The following is a 24340-nucleotide window of genomic DNA, read 5'->3' as shown; positions in this document are numbered from 1 at the left end:
CTCTAAAATCTGAAAATTTTGCTTCGTTCTTTATTTTTTAAAGGAATCCAAAATAAGGCTCCTTCTAGAGAAGGGGTTCATTTCCGACTCAGGCAAATACTTGCAAGACCATTGCTAACCCAATAAATAAGACAGCAAGCCAGAGGGCTGGAGCCCCGGATCCCTCTAAGCCACCAACTGCTCGTGACAGGCACCACATGTTCTGGTTGCTAAGCACCCGCTGGAATCCCGAACAAGACTGAGTGCAGGGAGAGAATGGTGTGGGGAAGCTTTTAAGGTGGAGATGGTGTTTAGTAGTCAAGTCCTAGGAGAGGAGAGGTGAGAGGCTAGGCCTGTGCAGGCTGATGGAAGGGATGCGAGTGGGAGGAGGGGCCAAGCAAGCTTCCGACAAAAGTAATCCAAGCCTCAAAAGGGCGCTCAGAAAAGTCAGGCACATTGCTACGGAGCTTCAGAGAAGGCAAACATAAGGTTTTAATGGTAGGGATCCATAAAGGAGGAGGCACTGGGACTGAACTGGGGGTGAACAGGTCTGCAGCTGGGGCAACAGGTGGCTAGGAACAGACTAAGCCAAGGGACGAAGGCACAGCTGTGGTTTGAACTCAGGAAGGCACGTGGCACCTGCCACCCTATAGAGGACAGGTGTGCAATGAGGCGGCATGGGAGAAGTTTGAACAGCTGGACTGGCTGGATCAGGAAATGACAGCTGGAAAGTCTGAGGAGCACACTGGGGACCGTAGAGAACAATGGGGGAGCTCCAGCAGCCCAGCCCAGAGGCCCAAGGGCTTGGGATCCTTGTGGGGGAGGGCTGCAAGAGGGCAGAAGGGCTGGCAGCTATAATTACCCGAGGGTGTACCGGAGCAGCCAACGGGATGGTAGGAACCGGGAAGGAACTGACATCCAAAGAAGACTCCGGATGTCAATAGGAGGGAAGTCCTGCTTGAGGAATACTCCATTCCTTGAAGAGCAAATGCTGTTTATTTAGTGATCATTTGTGGGCCCGCTCCCAAGGGCCAGCATGGACACCGGGATTGGTGCTGCTCCACTGTAAAGGGTTCATCTAAAGGGTGCTTATGCTATTGGGTTCCGCATGCTAAAATAAACAAGTAAGTAAGTAAATTCTCGTGCACATGGTGTGGTCACGGAGAGGCCATCCAGGGACTGCTTCAAGAGTGTAAGAACTCTCAGGGCCAGTGCAGTAGGCAGGCTAATCCTCCCGCTGCAGTGTGCCAGCATCCCATATGGCTGCTGGTTTGAATTCCAACTGCTCTACTTCCTATCTAGCTCCTTGCTAATGTACCTGGTAAGGCAGTGAAGAATGGCCCAGGCAACTGGTCCCCTACTCCCACAGGGAAGACTCAGGGGAAACTTCTAGCTCCTGTCTTGGGTTAGTCCAGCTCTGGCTGTGGCTGTCATTTGGGGAGGTAAGATTTCTCTCTTTCTCTCCCTAACTTTTGAAGTAGATAAATCATTTTTTAAAAAGCGCAAGAACTCTAGCTTGAAAAAGCTTTGAAGTAAATCCACGTGAGGACAGAGTCAGACAACAATGTGTGTTAATAAAAAAATAATAATAATTTAAAAAAAGAGGGGCGGGCAATATGGGGCAGCGTGTTAAGCAACCACTTGGGACCCCTGCATTCCACAGGGAAGTGCCTGCGATTGGCCCACCTCCGGTTCCACTCCGGCTTCCGGCTGCTGTTGACCTAGGAGGGCAGCAGATGATGGCTCCAATGCTTGGGTTCCTGTCATCCATGTGAGGGACCTGGATGGAGCTCCTGGTTCTTGCTTTGTCCTGGCCCAGCCCCAGCTGTGGAGGACATATGGGTGACATGAACCAGTGGACAAAAGCTCTTTCTCTTTCTCTCTCTGTATCTCTGGAATTCTGACTTTCCAATAACTAAACATGAAAAAAAAAAAAACCACAGGAAGTGAGGGGTCAGGGAGGGGAGTGGGTGTTTTCTCTAGTGGTTAAGAGTCCCTCAGTTAAATTTCCAGATCCGGTTCCTGACTCCAGCTTCCTGCTAACACAGATGCTGAGAGGTGGAGGTGCTGGCTATGGTAGCTGGGTTCCTGCCACCCACATGGGAATCCCAGATTAAATTCTTGGCCACAGCCTGATTCTGGTCTTTGTGGGCATTCGAGACCTTTGCAGGCATGGGGGCGCTTTGTCTGACCATTAAATACATAAGTATTTAAAAAGTAAGTTAAGCGTAAATAGAGAGCAGTCAACCGGATGAACACTGCCTAAACAAAGTAGAGGAAAAGGAATACTAAGCAAGGCCACTGGTTGTTAACCTTGGGGCCTCACCAGTGGTGTCTGAAGTGGCAGTGAATTTGGGCAGGTAGAAGCACAAGGATGAGGACTGGAGCCAGGGACAGTGAGAAAGCAGCCCGAGGCCAGGATGGGCCGGCAGTACTCTGATAAAGTGATGAATCAATTGCTGGATGCAAGATGGGGGACCCCTTTATTGGGTGGCTTGGAGCCTGGTGTGATGGCTCAATTGGCTAATCCTCTCCCTTCTAGCACCCATATCCCATATAGGTGTTGGTTCAAGTGCTGGCTGTTTCACTTGCCATCCAGTTCCATGCTTGCGATCTGGGAGAACAGTGGAAGATGGTCCAAAGCCTTAGGACCCTGCAGCTGTGTGGGAGACCTAGAGAGAACTTCTAGCTTTGGATGGGCTCAGCTCAGGCCGTTGTGGTCATTTGGGAAGTGAACCAGTAGATGGAAGATCTCTATCTCTCCTTACAAAATCTGCCCTTCCAATGAAAGTAAAAAAAAAAAAAAAAGTTGATGAGAGAGTCCAGCATTATGGCTCAGCAGGTTAAACTGTGGCCTGTCATACAGGTATCCCATATGAGTACTAGTTCTACTCCCAGCTACTCCACTTTCGATCCATCTCCCTGGAATGCAGCAAGTGATGGCCCAAGCACCCATTTGGGAGATCAAATGGAGCTGCAGGCTCTTGACTTTGACCTGGCCTACCCCTAGCTGTTGTGGCCATTAGGGGAATGAGTCAGCAGAAGGAAGCTCTCTTGTTCACTGTCTCTTTGCTTTTCAAATACATTTTTTCTTTATAGTTTAAATAAAGGGTTCAATCTATGTTTTACGAAGGTGTACCTGGGGCAGGCTGGAAGAAAGAAAAAAATCTTTATACTGGACATCCACACAAGAAGTGACTAGGGCGTGAATTATGATGCTGGAAATGCAGTGAGAGAAACATGAGAAATGACACAGCATTAGAATCGTTTTTGCCTAGAAGGCTGACTAGAGGTAAGGGAGGAGGGCTAAGGCATCTATCGGCCGGAGGGGCCGAGCGGGTGGGGAGGCATGGGGGGCCTTGGCAGGGAGTGCTGGCAGCGCAGATGGGAGAGGAGGGCTGAGAGAGGACTTGATGGTCTGAGAAAGCAATGGCAAGAAGAGGAGCTGGCTGGGAGCCTGGGAAGGAGCAGCTGGAGACTGCCTGTCTGGCTGGCTCTGGATCGTTCGTAAACAGTGAGCAGACACCAACCACACACCAAGGGCCAGCCTGGTGACCTAGCAGGCTGATGACTGAACCCCGCGAGTACGGGGCCTGACGGTTGAAAAAAGCAGCCTTCGTGAGTGAGGTCCTGGTGCCTATTATCTAAGTCCATGATGAGGCAGATGCGAGATGTACTCCTTTCCCTGGGGGACCTAGCAGCAGGGAAGAAGGGAGCTGAGCTAGAAAATCCATGGTGAATTGAGGAGCTGGCCTGGAGCAACTAGCGGTACTAACTGAACTGCAGGGGTCTGTGATAAAAATGTCCGGAGAGACTTGCCCTGGCATTGTGGCACAGCCAAGTTCAACTCTGTCTCTCCCTCTAACAAGCTGCCTTTCAGAACAACAATAAAAGCGGCATGGATGTGTTCTGCCTTCTTGCTGTACTCTCTGTGGGGCAAGGAGACCAAGCATGGCGTTCCGGGCATGGGACGATCGTGTGTGCTGATGGGCAGTTGGCAGCTTTGGTCTGCACTAAGGTGAGTTTCAGTCCCAATCAGCTGACTAACTCAATCATAGCAGACCCTCCAGCACACCTGTCCCTTCCTTCTTCCACAGCGGGAGGCCACAGCAGGATTTCTTTTTCTCTCTTTTTAAATAGATCTGTTTTATTTATATGAAAGGCAGAGTTACAGAGAGAGAGAGAGAGAGAGGCAGGGAGAGTCAGAGGGAGAGGTCTTCCTGCCTCTGGTTCATTTCCCACATGGCCATAATGGCTAGCGCTGTGCCAGGCCAAAGCTAGCAGGAGGCAGGAGTTACTTCCTGGTCCCCCACACAGATGCAGGGTGCCAAGCACTTGGGCCATCCTCTTCTGTTTTTCCCAGGCCATTCACAGGGAGCTGGATCGGAAGTGGAGCAGCTGGGACTTGAATTGGTGCCCAGATGGGATGCTGGTATCATAGGTGTGCTTGACCTGTTAGGCCACAATGCTGGCCTCAAGACTGGAATTTCTTTGGATGAGTGTGGAAAGGTTTCCATTGCACTAGCTCGCGACACGATGCTTGCTTCCCATCACATGGAAGACGTACCACCGGGCGTCACTCCAGCATCCCAGATTATCTGCTCGCTCTCCTGTGCTAGATCCTGGCCAGGGTTTCCACCACGTCACTGAAAATTCTATTACGGGTCTCCTTTTTCTTTCTTCTTCTCCTTTAGCCAGTCATACAAACATTCGCCAAGCTCAGCAATTAAATACTTCAAATACTATCTCTATATATCATAGATATAGGCAAAAAGACTAAACATTAAATATAATAGCAGAAGACACACATGTCTATTAAGTTAGGGATTTATAGCGAAGACGGATGAGAACACTAATCAAACACATTCGCAACTGTGGGTCAGTTATTTAAAACCAGAAATAAAACCACATTTGCTGGCGAGAACACGGCTATGATGAATGTTCACTCCCTCCAGGTTTGTAGCTAGCAAGTGTGTTCTCACAAATGGGATGACGCTGTTTCTTAAAAGTCTCTTGTAATATCACACAGCTGATGTTTCAGAGCAATTGAAAAAAAAAAAAAAACTTCAGACTTTTCTCGGGCAAGGGTGAATGATCCTAGCGTTAGCATCTAATTCTAAATGGGTCTTGGTCAACAGTTAGTTGGAAAGATGAATTCAGGGGCTGACAGTAATGCCAAGCAGGTAAAGCCACTAGCTGCTGCCCGTGTCCCTTATGGGTAACAGTTCAAGCCCTGGGTGCTGCGCTTCCAATCCACAGCTTCCTGATAGTGTGTCTGGGAAAGCAGGGGAGATTGCCCAAGTGCTTGGGCTTCTGTCACCTGTGTGGGAGATCCACATGAAACTCCTGATTCCTGGCCTCAGCCTGGTCAGCCCAGCCAAGCCCAGCCCAGCCCATGTACAATGTTGCCCAGCTTCCTGCTTGAGTATCTGGCGGGACTACAGAGGCTGGCTCAAGTGCTTGAGTCCTGGCTATGCATGTGGGGTAGAGTTCCTGGCTCCTGGATCTGCCTTGGTTCAGCACTAGCTGTACTGGGAATTTGGGGAATGAACCAGTATGTGGAAGCTCTCTGTTTCTCCCTTTCTGTGGCTCTCCCTTTCTGATAAATAAATGCTAAAACCATATGAGACGAATCTAAACGCCAAGATTGTGATCATGCATTTGACCTTTTGCCTAAGCCGCCGTTCAGGAAGCCTGCGTATCATATTGGAATGCTTGGGTTCAAGTGCTGGCTCTACTCACGGGCCAGGTTTCTGCTGCTGTGCATGTGGGAGGCAGCAGGTAAGGGCTCCAGCAGCTGGGTCCATGACACTCAGCCTGGGAGACCTCCATTGAGTCCCCGGCTCTTGGCCCAGCCCTAGCCACTGTGATCCTTGGGGGAGGGAAGTGACTGTGTCTGCCTTTGCTTGTCAAATAAATAAAAACTAAAACAAACAGGAAACATTGAATGGGAACCCTGATTATTATTATTATTAACTTATTATCTGAGAGGAGAAGAGACAGAGAGGAAGATCTTCCATTCGCTGCTTCACTCCCCAAGCGGCCACAATGGCTGCAGCTGAGCTGATCCGAAGCCAGGAGCCTCTTTCGAGGGAAAGGAACTTCTTCTGGGTCTCCCACGTGGGTACAGGGTCCCAAGGCGTCGGGTTGTCTGTGACTGCTTTCCCAGACCACATGCAGGGAGCTGGATGGGAAGTGGGACCACCAGGATTAGAACTGGCGCCCATGTGGGATCCCGACGGATGTGAGGTGTGGACTAGCCATTAGGCTACTGTGCCAGGTCCCTTACTTTCTTGAGTGTCCATGATGTACAAAACATTTCGATTTTGACAAAAGTCCAACCTCTCTATTTTCTTTCCATTTGCTAGTCATGATTTTGTTATTAGATCCAAGAAATCACTGCCAAATCTAAGGTCAACATTCACTCCCACATCGGTGTTGGCACTGTGGGATAATAGGCTAAGGTTCGACCTGCAAAATGAGGATCCCAAAATGGATGCTCATAGATTACTTCATTTCTGACCCAGCTCCTGGCCCTGTCCCGTCTGCTCCAGCTCCCTGCTTGTGGCCTGGGAGAGCAGTCGAGGATGGCTCAAGTCCTTGAGACCCTGTACCTGCATGGGAGACCCGAGAAAAGTTCCTGGCTCCTGGCTTCAGATTGGCTCAGCTCCGGCCATTGCAGCCATTTAGGGAGTGAATCAGCAGATGGAAGGTCTTCTTGTCTTTCCTTCTCTCTGTAAAATGTGTCTTTCCTGGGCCCGGCACGACAGCCTAGTGGTCAATGTCCTCGCCTTGAATGCGCAACAGGATCCCATTTAGGCGCCGGTTCTAATCCAGACAGCTCCACTTCCCATCCAGCTCCCTGCTTGTGGCCTGGGAAAGCAGTTGAAAACGGCCCAAAACCTTGGGATCCTGCACCCGTGTGGGAGACCCAAAAGACATTCCTGGCTCCTGGCTTCGGATCGGCATAGCACCGGCCATTGCGCTCACTTGGGGAGTGAATCATTGGGCGGAACATCTTCCTCTCTGTCTCTCCTCCTCTCTGTATATCTGACTTTGCAATAAAAATAAACCTTTAAACAAATGTGCGTTTCCAACATATATATATGTAAACATATATATATTTATTTGACTACTACATTGTTTCTTTAAAGGTTAAGTTTTGGGGTTGGCATCACAGCATAGCAGTTCAAGCTGTCACATGTAAGGTTCCAATTACCTCATTTCTGACCCAGCTCCCTGCTAATGGCATCTGGGACAGCCACCGAAGATGGTCCAAGCCCTTGGACCTCTGCCACCGTCATGGGAGACCTGGATGGAGTTCAAGCCTGGCCCAGCCCTGACCACTGCTGCTATCTGGGGAGTAAACACATAGAAGCGCACACTCGCTCCCTCTCTCAACTCTGCTTTTCAAGATAAATGAAATCTTTGTGTATATAACCGAAAAACGATCAGTCCTTTACCTGCAGACCTCGCCAGTTAAGCTGTGCCTCACCTTGAACCTACCTTTTCTCATACCTGGTCCTTTTACCAAATCAGTAGATGGAGCAACACTTCATCTTAGATTGCAACACAGAAGCAGCTGCAACTTTTCTCACCCCAAGTTGTTCTCTGGAACATCCCCCAGTGTCTAAGAATGATTTATTAGGACGTAGTGCTAAGGGGAAATCATCTGGAAGATTATTTATCTCGAAGACTTATACTCTAGAAAGCCATCTGCCTCAAAAACATTTTGGTGGTTGCCTGTAGTGTTGCCCAGTACATTTTCTGTAGGGGCAAGAGCTAGCTGACGGCACTTATTGTGCTTCCTAAGGCTGTGTTTCCAGGGGAACAGGCACCGTGGCGTGAGCGGACAGACCCGCTGCCCCGCTTTCAGGATAGCTCCATGCTCATGTGTCCAGGAAAAGCAGTGGGAGATGGCTTACGGGCGTGGGGCCCTGCCACACATGTGGGGGTCCTGGCAGCAGCTTTCGGCTCTGTTCGGTATAGTTGTGGCCATCTGGGGGAGTGAATCGGAGGATGCAAAATATCTGTCTCTCTTTCTCGCTCTGTAACTCTACCTTTTAAATAAATAAATGTTAAAGTGTACCAAGGTGGGTGTGGCGGTGTAGGGTTTGAGTCCCAACTCCACTGCATTCAAGTTGCCTGCCACTCTGCTTTTCAAATCCATCTATTTATTTATTTGTAAAGACTTATTTTGTTTATTTATTTTTTATTGCAAAGTCAGATATATAGAGAGAAGGACTGACAGGGAGGAAAATCTTCCGCCCGATGATTCACTCTCCAAGTGATCGCAATGGCTGAAGCTGCGCCAATCCAAAGCCAGGAGCCAGGAACCTCTTTCTGGTCTCCCACACGGGTGCAGGGTCCCAAGGCTTTGAAAGGCCATCCTTGACTGCTTTCCCAGGACACAAGCAGGGAGCTGGATGGGAAGTGGGGCTGGCGGGATTAGAACCAGTGTCCATATGGGATCTGGTACATTCAAGGCAAGGACTTTAGCCACTAGGTCACTGTGCTGGGCCCAATCTATTTTTAAGTTTCTGAGTTTTCCCTCTAAGTCCTGTTTTGGTATTATGGATGCATTTCTAGTGTAGCTCTGACAATAAATGGGACATGCTTAAAAATGTTTAGACGTGCTGCTGAGCAGAGCACATGAGCCTCCGTTTATCCGAGTGCAGGAAGGAACACTGGCACGTGTTTCACTTGATCCTGAAGTAGACGTCGGAGCCCTGGTCTCAGGAGCAGCAGGTAAATCCCTACCTCCCTGAGGCATTTTCCAGGTGGCAAAGAAAAGGCCAGAGGGCAAATCATCTGCCAAGGGACACACAGCAGTTATGCCGCAGGGCCGTAACCTGAATACACATCCCGCGACTCCTGTACGCGTGCGCTTTCAATATTCCTGCTTCTCTGATCTCGTTTCCTTCACACCCACCCTTTCTTCCACCAACAGTGGCAACCTGTCTGAAATGGAAATGTGGACGACTAACTCTAGTACTGATTACATTTTCACTGAAAACAACAAAAGCAGTAAAAATTAAATTGCCCTGCACCCGGTGCCATGGCCTAGCAGCTAAAGTCCTCACCTTGAAGGCACTGGGATCCCATATGGGCACCAGTCCTTGTCCCGGCTGCCCCACTTCCCATCCAGCTCCCTGCTTGTGGCCTGGGAAAGCAGTTGAGGACGGCCCAAAGCCTTGGGACCCTGCACCTGCGTGGGAGACCTGAAAGAAGCTCCTGGCTCCTGACTTCAGATTGGCACAGCACCGACTGTTGCAGCCACTTGGGGAGTGACCATTGGACGGAAGATCTTCCTCTCTGTCTTCCACCTCTCTGTATATCTGACTTTGTAATAAAAATAAGTAAATCTTTTAAAAAATGAAATTGTTCTAACTTCAACGAGGCAAGAACACCACGTTGGCTGAACCCCCCGAACATGTGACGTACCTTCCTGAGGGAGAGCCTTACCTTGAAATCCAGGTGAGACTGGCTCTGGGACTCCTGAGAACTCTAACATCTGCAGGCGCTAAAGGCTTTTATAGGAAATGGAGTAGCATTTGCATTCAATACTGCGCGTATCCTCTCATATGCTTTACATCATTTCTAGAGACTTACAATACCTAGTACAATGTAGATGTCCTAGAATTCGTCCCGATGCTGTGTCGTGGAGGAAATAATGACAGGGGAACAAAGCGTCTGCATGTTGGGTCCAGATGTGGTATTGTTTTCTGAATGCTTCAGTTGCCTCTGAAACCGGGCATGGATATGGGGGTGGGGGAGGGGGGGGAGACTGTACTGTGAAGCCTGGAAATCAGGGAGATGAGGCACAAAGCCATCCGCTGCACGTCGCTACCTCATGCTTTCCCCCAGAGTACGGAAGAACCTACAGACTAAACGTCACCATGCCATGGGGCATCCGCTGAGCTCTTTCATCAGCACCACGATATCCACAGGCAGCAAGCAGCCAAGGAGAAACACACTTTGCAGGAAGCTGTTTCCAAGGTCTCCGTTAAGCCTCTTTGTACCAAGAGGCGAGCAACATACCAAAAATAAAGATGCCTCGGCAGGTGAAGGAGAGAGATTTGATGCGTTATTGTCGAAAGCAGTAAGATTCAGTAAGGCTTCAGATGGCTGCAGCTCAAGGCTTAGACCTTTCCCTTTGTCCTTCCAAAGTGTTCTTCAGTGGGTAGATTAGCCCCATTAAAACAGGAGATACAATCTAAAAACCAGTCAAGCAACAGGGGACATTGGCATGCACTGCAACCTCATAAACTTACAAAAGAAAGAAAGGAATCCAGGAGGAAATCACATAGGCAAAAGAGAAGACAAAAAGCTACACAATTTTTTCTTAAAAATATCACTTTAATCCCCAACTGTGTTTACTTTTATTTCCTTAAAAGGCAGGTAGATAGAAAGGTCTTGCATTTGCTGGTTTACTCCCCAAATGCCTGTCACAGTCAGGCCTGGGCCAGGCTGGGACCAGAAGCCAGGAAGCGTCAGGGACCCAAGTTCTCCAGCAGGTGATGACCTGCTGGAGGTCCCAGGTTGCGCATGTGCAGACAACAGAGGCAGGACTCACACCCAGGGACTCTGGCATGAGATGCAGGCATCTCAAGGAAGGGTTGTCTTAGAAACTATGGCAACCAGCAGCAGCTCCCCTACGTAGCTTCAAAACATCTTCTGGGGTCTCATTACTGGAGCCTGGTATTTCTTCAAACAAAAAGCGAGACAGAGATTGAAGGGTTGTGCAAAGAGTTTCTGTTTGGCTCAACTTTCATTCATTTGAAGAGGCAGAGAGAAAGAGAAACAGATCACGCCCAAGGCTGTTTCACTACCCAAAGCCTCAGTAGCCAGGGCGGGGCCGGGCCAGAGTTAGGAACTGGAAACTCATCTAACTTCTCTGCAGCCTCCTTGGATCTGCCTTAGCTGGGGGGAACAGGAAGTGCAATCAGAACTAGAATCTAGGTGCTCTGAGACTTGGATGTTCCAATCATTGTCCTAACCACTAGGATAAACAGCATTCCCCGCCCCCCCCCCCCAGCCCCCTACAAAGAGTATCTTGTGTAATAGAAAGGGAAGTAAGTACAGCCTGGGGGGAGGGGGGAAGAAAAAGACGATCATTACAAATAGAGCCAGGAAGTGAGCACGTGGTGCAGCAGTTAAGCTTGGGGTTAAGGTTGGGGTTCCAGCCCCTGACATGAGCTTCCTGCTAATGTGGTCTCCGAGGCAGTAAATAATTACTCAAGCAGGGTGGTCCCCATCACCCCATCCATGGGAGGCTCACACTGAGTTCCTAGCTTCTGGCTTCAACCTGGCCCAGCCCCAACTGTTCTGGGCATTTCAGGAGTAAACCAGCAGATGGGAGCTCTTTCTGTGTGTCTCTGCCTGTCAAGTAAAAAACCAAAAACGGGCCCGGTGGCGTGGTCTAGTGGCTAAAGTCCTCACCTTGAACGCGCTGGGATCCCATATGGGCGCCGGTTCTAATTCCGGCAGCTCCACTTCCCATCTAGCTCCCTGCTTGTGGCCTGGGAAAGCAGTCGAGGACAGCCCAAAGCCTTGGGACCCTACACCCAAGTGGGAGACCCAGAAGAGTCTTCTGGCTGCTAGCTTCAGATCTGCTCAGTTCCGTCCATTGCGGCTACTTGGGTAGTGAACCTACAGATGGAAGATCTTTCTCCCTGTTTCTCCTCTCTGAAATCTGCCTCTCCAAAAAAATAAATAAATAAATAAACAAATCTTTAAAAAATAATTAAAAAACAATTAGCTTGTAACCTGCGACATAGTAGGATAATGGGAATGTAATCAAAGTATTGGCGAGAAGCTGGGCATATCAGCAATGGTGATTAGAGTCTAAGGTAGTTCTTGAGTTGAGGTTTGAAGGATGAACAGGAGTTCGCTAGAGGTACAAGGTGAGGAGTGCTGGGTTATGTGGGGAAAGGATGTTAGAAAGAGGGACAAAAAAAAAACCCCCCACAAAGCTGTGGGTGTGTAAGAAAGTACGGTGTGTAACTCCATGGTTTGGCAAATCTTTAACTTTATTTCTGTGGCTGATTTTGTTTTATGGCTTTTCATTTAAGGGATGTACAGTAACTGTGTAATGGAGAGTCTCGTATTCCAGATGTGAGGATACAATGCAGTATGCATCTCTACTTGCAAATCAAAGAGGGAATCCCGATGAAACTGTTGGACATATCTTGACAACAGGATGCTGGCTTGTCTGCCACTGTCTGTACCCACAATGCTAGGGTGCACCTGAATAGCAGAATGATGAACTTCTGACTGCTTATGAAGGACTGTACTATCGTAGTAACATGGGGGAAGTCAGTGTGGGGGAGAAAACGCGGGGAGGGGGTAAGGAAAATCCCAGAGCCTGTGGAGTTGTACTGTAAAATTAAAAATGAAATAGAGGGAAAGGAAAAATCATGGAGTGTTTTTAAAGCACAACTTAAATAGAAGCCTGGGAATGTGGAAAAGAAGCATGACTTTGGGATCTGTGAAGTCGTGTCTATTTTCATTACAGAAATAGAGGCGATGCACGTGTGAGCAGATATTAGATGATGACACTAAGCAGGGAGGCTGCGCAGAGACCACCGATCTATCCTCCCTCTCTCTCTCTCTCTCTCTCTCTCTCTCTCTCTCTCTCGGACAGAGAGGAAAATCTTCCATCTGATGATTCACTCCCCAAATGACTACAAAGGCCAGAGCTGAGCTGATCCGAAGCCAGGAGCCAGGAGCTTCTTGTAGTTCTCCCTCGAGTGTGCAGGGTCCTAAGGCTTTGGGCCCATTCTCGGCTGCTTTCCCAGGCCACAGGCAGGGAGCTGGGAAGTATGACTAGCAGGGTTAAGCATGACTAGTTGTTCTACCTCCGATGCAGCTCCCTGCTAATTCACCTGGAGAGCGGTGGAGGACAGCCTGAGTTCTTGGTCCCCTGCACACTGTGGGTGACCCAGTTGATATTCCTGGATCTTGGCTTCTGCCTGGCTTAGCCCCTTGCTGAGAGTGAATCAGAGGATGGAAGATCTCTGTCTTTCTTCCCCTCTCTGTAACTCAGCGTTTCAAGTAAATAAATCTTAAATAAATCTTAAAACAAAATCAAACCATGAAGGGAACGGCCACTACCACCTGAACTTACTGATTGCAGAAACAGTGTATCTGATAGTTCATGACAGTATCGCGGAGTAAGAGCTGTAGAAACTGTATCAGACAGCCGTCCGCAGTAACACAAAGTAACAGCACAACTACAAAGTATCCTTGCCCTGAAAAACTAAGACTTCCAGGGAGTTAATGCTTCGTATTCAACTTCCAGTATGGGAGAAAAGAGAGGATTTAAGAACAAACAGAAGGGATGGGGAGAATCCCAGTACCTATAGAACTGTGTCACATAATACAATGTAATTAAAATTAAAAAAAAAAACAAACAAACAGATACATACCACCACATGAGGAAACAGATAAATCCACAGCACAGGACATGCTATATGACAAACTCAGTTTCTTTATCAGATTCATGGGTCAGTGGCAGACAGGGAAATTGAATAGACTATCAACCCGCTATAATATATGGGTTTTATATTAGATCCTAAATGGACAGACCAACCACAGAAAGACATTTGAGTGATATGGAAAAAAAATTCAATATGCTATTGAACTGGCTACTGAAGTTCTCCCAAAAACTTAATTTTCTGGGATGTTATGATCATGGTATTGCGGCTATTGGAAAGAAGATAACCAAATTTAAGAGATGCGCATCTACTTATACAGAGTGAAATAACCTGATGGCTGAGGTTTGTTTTCAATACTTTAAACACACAAGAGTTGTTACGTGGGCACGCAGGAAGCAAGGATAGCAAAATCCTGGTGATCACCGGGGTTGGTTAACAGGTACCTGGAGGTGCATGACTCTACCCTTTATCCTTCTGTGTAATTTTGAAAAATATAATAAGAAAAATGTAACATGGCTACTTTAAGACCAAAAAACCCTGCAAGGCAGTACAAAAAATAATTTCCATTCTGCTGTCATTTAAAAGCAAGTATGAAGCTACTTTAGACTTCAAAAATAAGCTGTTCTCATCCACCCACATTCACTTAGTATGTCTTTTGAATGTACCCCTGTATGCTGATTGCTGGTGAATTGACTACCAGTGAATTAAGTGAAAAATTACCTGTTGTCAATAATCATTACATTGGAGGGTGGAATTCCCAAAACACCACAGCTCTGCAAGAGTTCTTTCTTACGAATCTCCCCTTGATTGTAGTAATTTCCTGAGGATAACAAATACATAGTGACAGATTTCTTTAACTAACCATGGGCATGTGCCTATTCATTCAGTCTTATACCATCGTAGCGCTAAAGGTTTTTAAGATAGCTGAAAAAAAACCCCAATGTGTGGCTACAACTTAAAAAAAAAAGAACAATTTGAAGGAAAGGCAATTCTAAGATTGCTATGTGATGCTCTGTGAGAGAAGACCGGTGACAGCAGGCTCCGCAGATCACCACTGCTGGTCCTTCCTCCCGCCCCCCACTTCTGCCTTTGTGGTCACCTGCTCCAGCCTGTGTGTTTGTTCCACGTTCACTCACCAGTGAGGCCCAGGTTCTTCCTCCCTTACAAGTGGGGACTACCTCAGAAAGTTTGCGGAGGGGTTAGACACCACGGGCCAGAGCACTCGGGAAGGGACTGCCTGTCTTTTTTCCATCCTTGACCTCTATCTTCCCTCTCCTCTGCTTCCTCATTTACCCTTCATCTTGGTCACCCAGATCAAACCTCCCCGCTTTGGGAAGGCCTTCTCCTGATTTCCCTGGCAGGAAAATGCTTTCCAGTGTTCTGCTGGTCAGCATGAGTCGTTCTCCGTGATTCATTTTTTAAATGTCATTGACTTGTATATTCCCGGCTTCCTTTAGCTCTGTTTTGTCTTCAATCTCCAGTATACTGCAGGTGTTCATGAAAGACAGAATGGAGAGGCTCTGCTCAGAGACGCAGGTCACCCAGACAAAAAACAAAACAAAAACGAAAAACAAAACAAAACAAAAAAACAACCCCACATGAGGGGTCTGGCTCTGTGGTGCAGTGGGTTAGGCTGTCATTTCTAAGCACCAGCAGCTCGTATCAGTACTGGCTCATGTTTGGGCTGTTCCACTTCTGACCCAGCTCCCTGCGAATGCGCCTGGGATTGCAAAGAGGGCTGGCCCAATTGCTTGGGCCCCTGCACTCATATGGGAATCCGGGATGAACCTCCTGGTTCCTGACTTTGGCCTGGGCCAGTCCTGGTTATTGTGGCTACTTAGGGAATGAATGAAAGAGATGGAAAAAATCTGTCTGTCCCTCCATTTCCCTAATTCTGACTTTCAAAGAAATCAATAAATAAATCTTTAAAAACAAAACAAAACAAAACAAACCTCCCAAGAGAAACTTTAACCTTTGGAAAGCCTTCCTCTAGTGCTGACTTGGAACTATTTTGAACTCTGGAGTCATTGCATTGCACCTATAAACCACCACTGCAAATACTGCAGATGGTGGGTTTAATTTCAAATTGCATCCATAATACTTTTTGGTTTTCATTCATTTTCAAATTGGATTAAAAACTATAGTCAGTTTTGTGAAAGTCATTTTATTCTGGGAGCCATACACCACACACCTAAACATATACCACATTTCTGTGCTTCCTTATTCATTATTATTTTAAAGATTATTTGGTCTTGGAGAGGTTTGCCCATTAGTGATGATGATTCTGAGAAACTGTTTAAAAAAAAAAAAAAGAGGGGCAGGTGTCTGGCACAGTGGTAAAGATGCTGCCTGGGATATCCACATATCATATCGGAAAGCTTTGGTTCAAGTCCTGGGTCTGCCTTGAACTTCATCTTCCTGCTAATGTGTACCCTGGGAGGCAGCAGACGATGGTTTGAGAAATTGGGTCCCTGACACCCAGGTTGGGAAAGATTTCAATTGTTTCTAGGCTCCTGGCTTTAGTCTGGTCCTAGGCATTTGGGGAGTGAATCAGAAGATGATCTCTCTCTTTCTTCCATACAAAATGAAAATAGGGGATTTCCCATTAAAAAATAGAATTAGGGCCCGGCACGGTGGCGCAAGTGGTTAAGGTCCTCGCCTTGCATGCCCGGGATCCCATTTGGGCGCTGGTTCTATCCCGGCGGCCCCGCTTCCCTTCCAGCTCCCTGCATGTGGCCCGGGAAAGCAGTCGAGGACGGCCCAAAGCTTTGGGACCCTGCACCCGTGTGGGAGACCTGGAAGAGTCTCCTGGCTTCGGATCGGCATAGCATCGGCCGTTGTGCTCACTTGGGGGGTGAATCGTCGGATGGAGGATCTTCCTCTCTGTCTCTCTTCTCTGTATATCTGCCTTTCCAATAAAAAATAATAAAAATAAATCTTTTAAAAAAAATAGAATTAAAAAAATGGGAAGAGGAGCCCAGCGTGGTAGGGTAGTGATTAAAGTCCTCACCTTGTATGTGCCAGGATCCCACATGGGCGCTGATTCTAACCCTGGTGGGCCCGCTTCCCATCCAGCTCCCTGCCTGTGGCCTGGGAAAGCAGTCAAGGACAGCCCAAAGCGTTGGGACCCTGCACCCGTGTGGGAGACCAGGACGAAGCACCTGGGTTTGGATTGGCTCAGCTCTGGCTATTGTGGTCACTTTTGGAATGAATCATTGGACAGAAGATCTTCCTGTCTGTATATCTGACTTTGCAATAAAAATAAATAAATCTTTTTAGAAACGGGAAGAGAGGTTTGAGTAATTGGTGCAGAAGTTACAGCTGTGCTTCACATGTCTGGATCACTGTTGCAGCGTCTGGGTTTGAGAGCTGGCTCCACTTCCACTTTTCGCTTCCTGTTGAAGGCCAGCCAGACAAGAGGCAGACGATGGCTCAAGTATCTGAGTCCTTGTCACTCATGGGGGAGCCCCATGTTGAGTTCTGGAACCCTGCCTGAACCTGGCTCACATCCAGCTGTTGCGGGGAGTGAACCAGCAGGTTGAAGACTTTCATCTCTCTGTCTCTCTACCTTTCAAATAAAATGGGGAAAAAATTCTTCAAATGAGCATAGGACTTGAATATAAATTTGCTAGTTTTTTAAGGATTCTTTTTTTTATTGGAAAAGAAGATTTTTCAGAGAAGGAGATATAGAAAGATCTCCTGTCCACTGGCTCAATCCCCAAGTGGCCACAATGGCTGGAGCTAAGCTGAAGCCAGGAGCCAGGAGCTTCTTCCAGGACTCCAACGCAGATGCAGGGTCCCAAGGTTTTGGGCCGTCCTCAACTGCTTTCCCAGGTCACAAGCAGGGAGCTGGATGGGAAGTGGAGCTATCGGGACATGAATTGGCACCCATATGGAATCCCAGCGAATGCAAGGTGAAGATTAGCCACTAGGCTATTGCAATGGGCTTTTGAATATAAATTTGGCTAATAAGCATGTGAAAAGATGCTATCCATTGTTATGAAAATGTAAATAGAGCCAGGAGCTGTGACCTAGTGGCTAAAGTCCTCGCCTTGAATGCTCTGGGATCTCATGTGGGCGCCGGTTCGAATCCCGGCAGCTCCACTTCCCATCCAGCTCCCTGCCTGTGACCTGGGAAAGCAGTTGAGGATGGCCCAAAGCTTTGAAGTCCTGCACCCACATGTGGGCTATCCGGAGGAGGTTCCTGGCTCCTGGCTTTGGATCAGCATAGCATTGGCCATTGCACTCACTTGGGGAGTCATCAGACGGAAGATCTTCCTCTCTGTCTCTCCTCCTCTCTGTATATCTGACTTTGTAATAAAAATAAATAAATCTTTTAAAAAAGATCATAGATAAATGAAACATAGAGAGAGAGAGAGTCTTCTGTCTGCTGGCTCATTCCCCAGTGGTTGCCATGGAGGCAGCTGGGGTGGTCACCAGGAGCATCTTGTGCGTCCCGTGTCCCAGGGTCCCAACCACTTAGACCATTGTCTGCTGCTTTTTCGGGCACGTTAGCAAGGAGCTGGGTTTGAAGTTGAGTAGCTCACACCACAGGCAGCAGCTTTTCCGGCTGTCCCATAGCAGCAATCTCAATGACTAAATCTTTAAAAAAAACAAAATTAATATACAATGCTACCATGTGTAAGTCAGAAATTATACTCACGATTTAGCTCAAAGGAACTGAAAATGAGTACTCGGGCACACATACAACTAGTGTTCACAGACGCGTTATTTACAATAACCAAAAAGTGTGAACCACTCAAGTGTGCCTCCAGACAAAGATGATGGGTAAGTGAAGTTTGGCATATATGCATACAGAAAACGGATTACTCAGCTATAAAAAGGAGTCAGTTCTGGCACATGCTATCACATGGGTAGGCTATGAAACACTGTGTAATTAATACAAACCCGACACGGTGACAATTCTTAGGAGCTTGCTCGTGTAGGAGACCAGCAAAGTCCAATTCATAGAGACAGGCTGGGGGTGGGGCGGAAAGCGGACTTATTGCTTAATAGGAATATAGAGTTTCTTTTTGGGATGATGAAATAGTGGTCGCAGTTACACAATGTAGTGAATCTACTTACTGTCACCAAATCAAACACACACAAATGCTCAAAATGATAAACGTTGTTATATAGTTCACCATAATTAAACATGTTCAAAATGGTATTTTGTTAGGTATATTTGATCACAGCTACAATATATTTTCACTGGACAAAATCTTTCATTCATCAATTACTACTGTGAAATGGAAATTATGCTTTTAAAATTGATAACTTTTAAAAGGATCATTAAAATTAAAACAATGAAAAAAACAAGTATGGAGCACCATGTTTGTATAGCCAAACTCAAGAAACACTTCCAGAGGCTATTACTAGTCAATGCCTAGTCTTATGAATAACACAATTTTTCATCATTCCCCAAACATTGCATTCATACTGACTTTCAGTAAACTGAGAAGGTACTTTGTTACTTTTTTTTTCCGATTTGTTACTTACAGATGGTCCTTAACAAGACCAAACGTATGACAATGTTTTCTCAAATATGACAGGTACGTATTTGAATCACATGGGAGAAGTGCACGAATGGGTAGAGTATCTGGTTGCTACACAAATATTAAGCCTTTTAAATTGCATTATATTGGATTACTCCCTTTCCACGCTTCTTTAAAAAAAAAAGCAATATATTTTTATTTCAAAGACAGACACACATTATACATAGACAATGGAGACAGGGCTGGGGGGAAATCTCCCATTTGCTGAGTCATTCCTTAATTACTTGCAAGCAACAGCTAAGGAGGTTGGGCGAGGCCAAGGCTAGCAGCCAGAAAGTCCATTCAGGTCTCTCACTTGGCTGGCTTCATCCAACCACTTGAGCCACCACCTGCTCCCTCCCAGGCCACATATCAGCAGGAAGCCTGAAGGCGACTAGAGCCTGGACTCAGCCCCAGCTCTCTAGATTGTCCCCGGGTTGCAGCTTAATTGCTGTGCAAATACCGACTCCCCCATTCTGTCATGTTAATATTGCTGTGTTTTCCTTTTGATTCTCTCTTTTTAAAAGATTTATTTATTTTCCTTGGAAAGGCAGATTTACAGAAAGAAGGAGAGAGAGAAAGATTCTCCATCTGCTGGTTGGAGGGTGGCCACAGCAGCCAGGGCTGAGCCGATCCAAAGCCAGCAGCCAGGAGCTTCCTCCCACATGGGTACAGAGTCCCAAGGAAAAATCTTTGTCCCTGAAGGACTTTCTCTTTGGTTGGTCCCTAAAGTTTCATTAGCACTTCTTTTATGGCATCTCATAGAGAGTCAAGGCCCTTCTATTTTTTACACTTAAAACTCTGTAACTTATTAATAAAAGCTCTGGGAAGTATAAGAAACTCTAATTAAGCAAGCAGTTGGCAAGACATCAACATTTTTACAAGCCCTGCTTCACTGCAAAAACAGACGGGTGCATGTAAGGTTATCTGAGTAAACAGACATTTAGAAAGATATACCACTGCTTAGGCACTCTTTGGCTAGTGTGACCCTGTGGTAATTCTTCTATCAACCTAGAGAAGAATACCCAAACATTTAGACAGACACCATTACAACACAAACAGGGAGGTGGGACCCTTGAGCCACATTCTGAAATCTCCACAACTCCCTCAAAGGGATACAATTTACGCCTTCAAATATTGCTGATTTATTTCATTCTTAGGAGGATACCCTCAATACTTACTTTGTAAGGAATCTCACCTATATTGGGCTAGAAAGGAAAGACAGATGAGACTAACAGTTGAGCCTGGGTCTAAATATATCTCCAGAAGGAAAATTCTAAACAGCTGTGAGTTTCAGAGAATGATGAAAGATAATCTAAAAGCTCTACGGTGACTTAGAAGCCTGGAGAATCCCTTTTAGCATAGGATACCTGCACAGGCGAGATACGAGGTAAACATTCTAGAGTTTTTGGCCACACTAAGAAGGAAGCCAGTGGTTCTTTCTTCTGTTTTCAAGGACCAAAACAATAGGTAAGCATGAATGAAAGCTAATCCTAGCGTTATCATGATGATGGTATTTGCTTATAGTTGGTGGCCAAAATTAGGGAAACAGAAGACAAGGTTTGTGTACAGACAAAGATACTTCCATGTAAAGAGGGTTTCTTCAAGGGTAATACCTTGGATGAATGAACTAGAGGGGAAAAAAAACCTCCCTCAAGATAGGGATGGTGGGTTGGTACACCCCTTCCTCAGGCCCTGTTTCCATTCAGGGGGGAAATCAGTAAGAACTGTAAGCCACATCCTTGCTTTCATTTGGTGGGAGGGATGGTGCTTTCTGGAAGGCTAGTTTCACCAGCATTACTAATCCCACATGCATTTGCAGAACTTTGGGAAGCATCCCCCCAGGAGGAGGACTCCACTCTAGCTCCCTGCTCGTGGCCTGGGAAAGCAGTCGAGGACGGCCCAAAGCCTTGGGACCCTGCACCCATGTGGGAGACCGGGAGTAATTTCCTGGCTCCTGGCTTCGGATTGGCTCAGCTCTGGCTGTTGTGGCCTGTTGGAGAGTGACCAGTGGATGGAAGATGATTTTTTTCTGCCTCTCCTTCTTTTTCTATAATTCTGCCTTTCCAACAAAAATATTTTTTTAAAAGTAACTTAAAAATATGTTAGTCAGACATGGGTTCTGGCCTAGCAGTTAGGATGCTGCTTGGCGTGTCATATTGGAATGCCTTCTGATTTCAACCTCTTGCTAATGTGCATCCTATGATAGAAAAGCTGATGGTTCAGGCCTGGGTGGTGTCGCACGGTCATTTTTCAGCTGCAGTGCCTACATTTATATGGATCTCTGCGCTCTCCTGGGGATTCAGCTCTCTGCTAGTGATCTGGCAGAGCCACGGGCCTCTGCACCTATGTGAGAGACCCAGACGAGGCTCCAGGCTTCAGAACAGCTCAGTTCTCGTCATGGGAGCCATTTAGGGAGTGAACCAGCAGATGGAAGATCTCTTTCCTGCTCTCTGTAACTAATTCTGCCATTCAGATAAAATTAAAATAAAAATCTCTAAGAAAAAAAAAAAAGGTGATGGTTCAAAATCAGTGTCCCTACCAACTCTGTGGGTGATCTAGATTGTTCTGGCCTCCTGTCTTAGTCATGGCTGAGTCTGGGTTCTTGTGGACCTCTGCACCTTTGCGTATCATATATATGTGTGCATATATGTAATTAAAAAATACTAGTCAATGCTGTGGATGGGTAATAGATCAAGAAAGGTGTTTTCACTACTGCCAGTGAGAATGCAAATCAGCACAAGGTTTTGGGGGTCTTGACAGAAGCCAATCCCAATGAGATACGTGTAGAAGGTCTAGCATTTGTTTAACACGCACGTGCTTAATAAATGATAAATCTCAAGTGAAAAGAATATTAAAATGTGATTAGAGCGTGTAATGAGACATAACCAAATGGGAGGAGGCATGGGCCATTTTATGAAACAGCTTTATTGAGGTATAATTTGACACAGTGGAAAATTCTCCTGTCACATGTGTTGAGCTCAATTCATCACACAGCTGTGCAAATATCACCATAAACCAATCTCAGGGATTTTTTTTTTTTGTCCTTGGGTCTTTGCTGCATCATAAATAAAAACTTTCACTGAAAATTGGGGGTGGGGGGGGGGAAGGCAGGCAGCTGAGTCATTCGAACCAGCTACAAAGTATCCTATCTTTCTGTGTGTGTGTGTGTGTGTGTGTGTGTGTGTGTGTGTTTAATCCCCTCCTATCTCAATCATCTAAGTCAGAGCTTTCAGGGGGCGTTCACATCCTTCCAGCACGAAATGGGTTTTCACAGCAGCAGGAGGGTTCCTTTGCGATGGTTGCCAGCGCCACTTTGCCTGTAGGGCCGGAGCAGGCCCCATCCGGCACTGATGTGTGGGATCACCCTTCTTCATTAAAGTCAAACGGGTTCCATAGGATGGCGACGACGCTCGTCGCATATCCTAACGGAAGCGCAGGAACCAATCGCGAGCAGCTGCCTTTTTTTTTTTTTTTTTGTGGATCCTCAATCCTGCTAGCGTCTCCACATCCCACCTGGGAAGCCGGCCGCCCCGGGGTCCTCCAGCCTGGCCGGAGAGGGGGAGGCGGCGTGCAGAGAAGGGCTCTCTGCAGGCTTAGCTCGCTCTACAAATGCTGCGAGGGGAAGGCGCCGGAGCCCGCTCAGCCCCCACATCCCCCTTCACCGGCCTCCTACCTGCAGAGAAGCAAAGCAGGGACACCCGGTGCCTCAAGCGGCCCAAGCCCAGCACGGTGGGAGCAAAGAACATGGCTTCATCGTCCGGGTGCGCGATCACCACGAGGCTTCGGCTTCCGCCTCCCGGCAGGCCCGCCTGCTCCCGACGCTCCACTCCTCCCGCCGACTCCCACAGCCAGGGGACACCCCAGGCCAGGGCGGCCAGCACCCCGGCCACCGCACACAGGAGACCCAGCGCGTCCATGCCGGGGGTGAGTGGCATTGCGCTTGCGCAGCAGGAAAAGCTGCCGCGGACCCCGACTCCGCCGGGAAAACCGCACCCGCTGCAATTGCGTTCCGCGTTTAAAAGGCCGCTCTGACGCGACTCCACAAGTCAGACTTGGCGCTTGCAGCCAAGCACGTCTCTCCCGAGTTGTCTCCATTTCCCCCCTTCCTTCCCCTTCGGCATTTAAGTGCCTGCTGCTTGGTTTCTGAGCCGAACCAAATCCCTGACCATCCACTTTTTCGTTTGTTTTTCTAACTTTTGCCCTTGGGTTCAAAGGGAATTACTGTAACACACACTTGCCACATCTTGCAGGAAGAGTTGTCCCCAGTCTTTTACCTCTTTTTTTTTTTTTCTTTTTCTCAATCTTTAGGCTTTCTTGTCACTATATGGTTAGACAATCTGTAATCTCGAGAGAAGTTTTCCCAAAGTGGCATACACGCTAACTTTCTTCTTAAGCTTGGGGACTTCGGACCTGCGGTCTTTTTTTTTTTTTTTTTTTTTCCCCCCTTTAGAAAAAGCCTTCGGTTACGAGCACTCCCCTCCCCCTCTCGGCTCAGACAGGTCATGTTAGGGCAGGGTTGAGCGGCTACAGTTTCTCAGTTACTACCGAGAAACATGGTGGACACCTCTTCCGCGGCCGGCAGTTACGAATGCGATAGAGCAGGGTTCTGGAGAGTATCCCGGGTAAGGCGGACGCCCCTCCTCAGGTTCTCAAGAACCGCCGACTTGCCGCCTCGCAGGTCGGCCGGCCTCGATGGCGGGGGCCCCCGCGCACGGCCTGGCGCGCTTCCCTTTCCCACGCCCGGGGCTTGAGGGGAAGAAGGAAGGCCCCGAGCGCGCGCGGCAGCCGCCCGGCGTCCCCAGCAAGCCCGGCTGGCTCCGCGATGGCTGCCGCGCCGGGCCCGGCGGACGGAGGGCGGCCTGAGGGACGAGGCTGGGTGCTCGCCGTCGTCGCCAGGCCCATGGCGGGCGGGTGCGGGGCGGGGAGAAGAGACGTGACCCAGAAAGCTCGGCCGAGGCAGCAAGCGGCGCTCGGCCGGCGGAGGGAGTCGGTCCTCCCAGGCCTCCGGAAGGAGGAGGAGCCGCCGGTGTCGGAGCCGCCTTAGCCGCGGTCGACCGGCCTGGGGGGTGGAGGGGGAGGGAGAGGGGTTGAGTCAAGATGGCGGCCAAGGTGGCGAAGCAGCAGCGGCAGCAGCAGCGGCGGCGGAGGTGGCGGCGGCTGGAGTGAGCTCCGGGCCTCGGCCGCGCCGAACGAGGTCCCGGCGGAGGGGACGCGCAGTCCCGTCCCTCAGGCCGGGGGCAGGGGAGCGGGTGGCGCGCCGGCTCCTACGCTCCGCCAGCTCCCGGTGAGTAGGCCCCTTGGCGCCCGCAGCCCGGCCTCGGGGCCCCTGACTCGCCCCCGGGGCTTCCGAGGACTCCCTCCATATACCGGCTTCTGGGCCGGCTC

At 48.2% G+C, this 24340-nt stretch overlaps 1 protein-coding gene across 1 annotated transcript in view; it reads right to left on the bottom strand.

The window, feature by feature from the left end:
- Positions 1-22874, bottom strand: part of PIGL (phosphatidylinositol glycan anchor biosynthesis class L) — a 50469-nt gene extending 27595 nt beyond the window's left edge. Inside the window, exons 1-2 of the mRNA XM_041000928.1 lie at positions 22629-22874; positions 14139-14238 (exon numbers count right to left, since the gene is read on the bottom strand). Coding sequence (XP_040856862.1) covers positions 14139-14238; positions 22629-22872 — 344 coding nt within the window. The 5' untranslated portion in view covers positions 22873-22874. The remainder of the gene's footprint in view (positions 1-14138; positions 14239-22628) is intronic.
- Between the last annotated feature and the right edge of the window lie 1466 nt (positions 22875-24340).

The sequence above is a fragment of the Ochotona curzoniae genome, unplaced genomic scaffold, assembly GCF_017591425.1.
Source record: "Ochotona curzoniae isolate NIBS_2020 unplaced genomic scaffold, NIBS_Ocur_1.0 scaffold_2453, whole genome shotgun sequence".
In the NCBI taxonomy this organism is placed as follows: Eukaryota; Metazoa; Chordata; class Mammalia; order Lagomorpha; family Ochotonidae; genus Ochotona; species Ochotona curzoniae.
Note: the sequence above shows the minus strand (reverse complement) of the source record. Positions and strands in the feature narration are given on the sequence as shown.